Below are 5,214 nucleotides of genomic sequence, written 5' to 3'. Positions count from 1 at the left end.
ACTAAAGTCACTTGCTAGTTTCATTCGTGACCTTGCTACTAAGAAGATTCTGACAACTCTGAGCAAGTTCATGAAAAGTGCTGAGGCCAATCTGAGCGGCTTTGAGAGGAATGGTTTGGACCTATCGTGGATGAGGGATAGGCGTTAGGTAGTCAATGGCTTCCTTAAGCATGCAGACAATGTGGCGATGATTGTATCCATTGAGAAGACTATCAAAGAGTATGAGGGTGCCTTGGAGCAACATCGGCAGAACCTAGCTCGGTTCAAAGAAAAAGACTTTGCACTAGTTTCTCAATTGCCTCAGGATGTGACCCTGATGGACTCCCTCATGAAGGGCTTGATTTGATGTATCATGGCTTTGTTATGACTCTTTTTCTTTGCATTTTTGCTATCTTTTTCTTTCTCCTTTGCCTTTTGAACATTGTAATCATGCTATGGAAAACTTTGATGTTTATGAGAAGTAAAGATATTGAGCCTTACTTCATTGCCCTTTTTTTTCTTTTTTTTTTTCATTGTCTTTACATATCTTCTAAGGCTGAACAAAACTCTTGCTATGAACAAAACTTCGCTATAACTAGGTTTTTACAAGGATAAAATTTCACAAGTATGGAAAACTTTCCTCACACTAAGTTCTTACAAAAGTAATAGGTTTACTAAGTGTATGACACTTTCTTTGCACTTTGCTTTGGAAGTATTAACAAAAAAACTTACAACTCTTTTTCTGAACAAAAGAAATTAAGGAAAATACTCCTTTACATACAACATAGGGCTAGTTCTAAACCCATCATTTATTCTTATCAACTTGTAATACCTGCTACTACTTGCCTTAGCAACTTTGTAGGGGCCTTCCCATTTTGGTGAGAACTTGGGGATTGGTTGCCTCCGCATGATTGCGTCCACTGTTTTCCATACCAAGTCCCTCTCATTGAACTCTTTGTGTTGAATAGATTGATTATAGGTGCAAGCTATGGATTGATGATACTTTTCCATCACCCACGAGGCCCGATCTCTTCTTTCTTCAGCTACTTCTATGTCATTCTTCTTGCTGTCTAGGACTAAGTGTGCTGACATGGCCATTCTTGCTGAGGGTACTGCCAACTCAACTGGTAACACAGCTTCAGACTCATATACTAGGGAAAATGGGGTTGCCCGAGTTGGCTTTCTCTTTGACGTTCTATATGCCCAGAGTGCTACGGGGAGTTGCTTGGACCATGTGCCCCCTACTTCATCCATCATTTTACTCAGTATTCGGATGAGTGTTTTGTTGGTTGCCTTAGCTTGTCCGTTCCCTTACGGGTAATATGGGATAGACTTGTGGTGCTTGATCTAATAAGCATCCAACAATCTTCCCACATGGCGGTTCACAAAGGGGGTCCCATTATCAGACAATATCACATTGGGTATGTCAAACCTACAGATTATGTTTTCTTTGATAAAATTGGCCACTTCTACCCCATCTACCTTCTTCATTGGTATAGCCTCTACCCACTTGTTACTAACTTCAGTCGCTGGAAGTATCTATCTGTGGCCTTTGGATTACTGTGCTATAAGACCTACTAGGTCAAATGCCCAAGTATGAAACAGGTAAGGAGCCTTGATGTTGTGTAGTTCAACCGCCGGTGTGTGCATCAAGCACCCAAACTTCTAGCAGGATTGGTATCTCCTTACAAAGTGCCTGTTTGGCAGAGCTTAATTACAGCTTATTTCAGCTTTTAGCTTAATTTAAGCTATTTTGATGTGTTTAGTTTAGCTTATAGCTTATAGCGTATAGCTTTTTGGAAGTCAGAAATCAGCTTATTCTTTGAGTGGGGCAGGAGATGCTTTAAGAATAAGCTGGAAATCAGCTTAAGTTGAAAGTTATAAGCTATAAGCTGTTGAGGCATAAGCTATAAGCACTTTCCCACAGCTCTACCAAACAGGACCAAAGTTTTTAGCATCTTCTTCCATTGCCAGTAGTAGCCGAGGTGAATAAGGTGCCCATACAATCGCTGCGCTCCTTGGTGTTCTGCTTTGTGGGCTTCTCTTAGAACTTCATTTGTGTCATCCTTTGATAAACACACCAAAGGTTTCCCTTCAAAGCTTCTGTGGCATAACTTGCCTTAGTCAAAGAAGAAGCCGAAGGCCCGCCTCTTAACTTTAATTGCATCGATTTTGTTCTCAGGCAATGTGTCATTTCCAAGATAGTCAATATATGGCTTCCTCCATTTCTCACTACTTAAGAAATGGGCTTCTTTCTCTTTAGGATGGGACTGACATTTTGCACATTGCCTCTACAACTCAGTGCTATCCTTTTCCATCTCTGGCCAGTAATACCCTTACCTTTACATCCTTCGGTATAGACTGATATCTCCATCTCCACATGACTTAGCATGAATCTCCTTAAGTTTGTAAGTTGCTTCTTGTTTGCCGACGCACCTTGCTAATAGGTTGTTAGGACCATGAAAATATAACTCTCCTTTGAGGAGCATGAATGATGCAAGTTCTGTTGGTCTGATTGTTTCCTAGCCTGGTTTCAGTTGCTGGATTATATCTGCTTTCCATCCCTCAGCATCTTGCTTTGTATGTTCTTCAGCTAACACCACTGGTGTTGTTCTTTTCTCAATGATGATGGCTATACTATTATCTGGTATATCCACCTTTGCTCCCAATGTAATGAAGGCATCGGGGAAACGATTGTGTGTTCGAGGGGTATACTGGATTTGGACATCATCAAATTGAGTAAGCAACTTTTGAACTATAGTGCGATATGGGTCCAACAGAGGCTCCTTCAAGGTGAAATCACCCATTGTTTGCTTGACAACTAGCTTAGAGTCGCCCCAAATTTTTAACTTGCAGAGGCCTTTCTTTTGAGCAACAATTAGACCCAGTATTAACACCTCGTATTCGGCCTCGTTGTTTGAACATTCAAAGTGAAGCTTATATGATAGATGAAACTTTTCTCCTTCTTAACTGGTTAGTGTTATGCCAGCTCCACCTTTCCCAGCTACAGAAGCTCCATCAAATTTTAAGTCCCAATAAGTCTCAATTGCAGCTGCTGAGACGTGAACCTCACCTGGTAGAGGTACCTCTGCAGGTTCATGTTCACCAGATGGGAATTGTGGTAGTAAGTCTATGAGTGCTTGGCTCTTAATAGCCTTGGGAGTAACACAAGTGATGTCATATTCTGCTAGAGCCAAAAGCCATCTTACCATTCTTCTAGTCAGAGCGGGCTTGCTCAGCAAGTAGCAGACTGGATCACTCTTGGTCACAACTAGATCGAGTGTGCCAAAAAATGGTGGCACAACTTCTGTGCTGTGAAGATTAAGGCTAAACAATGCCTCTCAATCGGGGTGTACTGTGATTCAACGCCATTGACTTTGCGGCTGATATAATAGACTAGTTTCTTAACACCATCTGTGTCCTGGACAGGTAGAGCTCCAATAGACCGGGGTGTAGAGGTCAAGTACAGTAGCAGAGGTTTTGTAGGTTTTGGGGCAATCATTGTAAGTGGAGAGGTAAGTGTTTTCTTCACCATATCAAATGCTTGTTGGTGTTCTTGCAACCATTCAAACTTGTGATTCCCTTTCAGTAGTGTCCCAAAAGGAAAAGGTTATTTCAGCAAGGGCTGGAATGAACCTCCTGAGGTATGACACTTTACTTAGGAATTTCTTCAAGGCCTTTTGAGAATGTGGCGGTGGCATCTCCATGATTGACTTAATCTTATCCCCATTTACTTCAATCCCCCGTTGGTGTACCAAAAAGTCAAGGAACTTGCCTGCGGTAACTCCAAAGGCACACTTGAGAGGGTTCATTTTTAAGCAAATTTTTTGACAATGCTAAAAAACTTTTTCCAAGTCGCAAAGGTGCCGATTTGCTTTGGTAGACTTTACCACCAGATCATCTACATATACTTCCACTTCATGATGTAACATGTCATGAAACACTGCAGTCATAGCCCGTTGATAGGTTGCCCCCACTTTTTTCAAACCGAATGGCTTCACTGTATAGAAAAAATTTCCTAAAGGCGTTCTAAAAGCTGTCTTTTCTGCATCTTTTGGTGCCATTTTGATCTGGTTATAACTACTAAACCCGTCCATGAAGGAGAACATCTGATGGCCCATGATAGAATCGACAAGTGTGTCAATATAGGGCAATGACAACTCATCTGTTGCGCAAGCTTTGTTTAAGTCGAAAAAGTCTACGCAGACCTTGATTTGGTTGTTCTTATTTTTCATAAGCACAATATTTGCTAGCCAAGTTGGGTACTGTATAGGCTCAATGAACTTGGCCCTCTGTAACTCTTCGATCTCTTCTTTAATCTTTGCCTCAAGATCAGAGTGATACTTTCGAACATGCTGTTTTATTAGCTTAGAGTTGGGAAAAGTGTCCAGGTGATGGGTGAAAAGAGATGGGTCAAGACCAGGCATCTCATCGTATGTCCAAGTAAAGAAATCACTGTACCGCTTCAGTAGTGTTATCAATTTTGCCCTAGCTATTGAAGCCATTGTATCGTCGATAAACACGGGCTTGCTCTGTCCTGGTAAGTCGCTGAGGTTGACTTCAGTAAGTACCTCCTGCTGCAGTTTGGATCTATCTTGCATGCATTCAGGGGCGGGCTCAATCGTCTCTACCAACCCTTCTTGGGACTCATCATCATCATATTTATTTTCCTTGGGGCCATTCTTCCAAGGTATGAAGTCTGGCCCCCAGGACCGTCATAGGTAGTAAACTGTCTTGTTGCCCTCGCGCACCTTAACAATCTTGGGTGGAGGACTTATGGACTTGCTGCTCTTTTTTTGCCCACTGCTTTCTAGAGCAGCCTCAACATCTCGAATGTCTTCCCACTTCGGCAATTTTACCCCTGTAACCTTACCAGTCCTTGAAGTTTCATCTGTTGACAGCTCAGTAAAGACAACTGCATCAGAATAGTGTGCCTCTTTTACTCCAAATGGTTTTTCAAACGCATTTATGGTCACTGTGAGCTTTTCCAACTTTGCCTTTACGCATTGGTGATAACTCGACAGGATAACCCCATATCGGTGCATCCAAGCTTTGCCAAGTATCATGTGGTAATTTGTGTCAGCTTCGATCACATGGAACTTGGTCGCGGAACGGATTCCGCCAATTGCTAAGTCCACTACAACATGGCCCTTAGTAACTTTTTTCTCGCCACCAAAACCTATCACGGTAATGGGTTGGCGGACCATTTTAGACTCTGGGATACTAGCCTTTGTA

The 5,214-nt window shown here is 42.1% G+C and overlaps 1 protein-coding gene across 1 annotated transcript; it reads right to left on the bottom strand.

Moving 5' to 3' along the window:
• Positions 1-735: 735 nt before the first annotated feature.
• On the bottom strand, positions 736-1,233 carry LOC145802670 (uncharacterized). Its single transcript, XM_082895434.1, has one exon. It carries the CDS (start codon positions 1,231-1,233, stop codon positions 736-738), a length of 498 nt encoding a protein of 165 aa, XP_082751560.1.
• Positions 1,234-5,214: the final 3,981 nt, after the last annotated feature.

This window comes from Camellia sinensis, chromosome 11, assembly GCF_055761805.1.
Source record: "Camellia sinensis isolate YWXY chromosome 11, ASM5576180v1, whole genome shotgun sequence".
Lineage (NCBI taxonomy): Eukaryota > Viridiplantae > Streptophyta > Magnoliopsida > Ericales > Theaceae > Camellia > Camellia sinensis.
The sequence above is the reverse complement of the archived record's forward strand: the minus strand, read 5'-3'. Positions and strand labels throughout refer to the sequence as shown.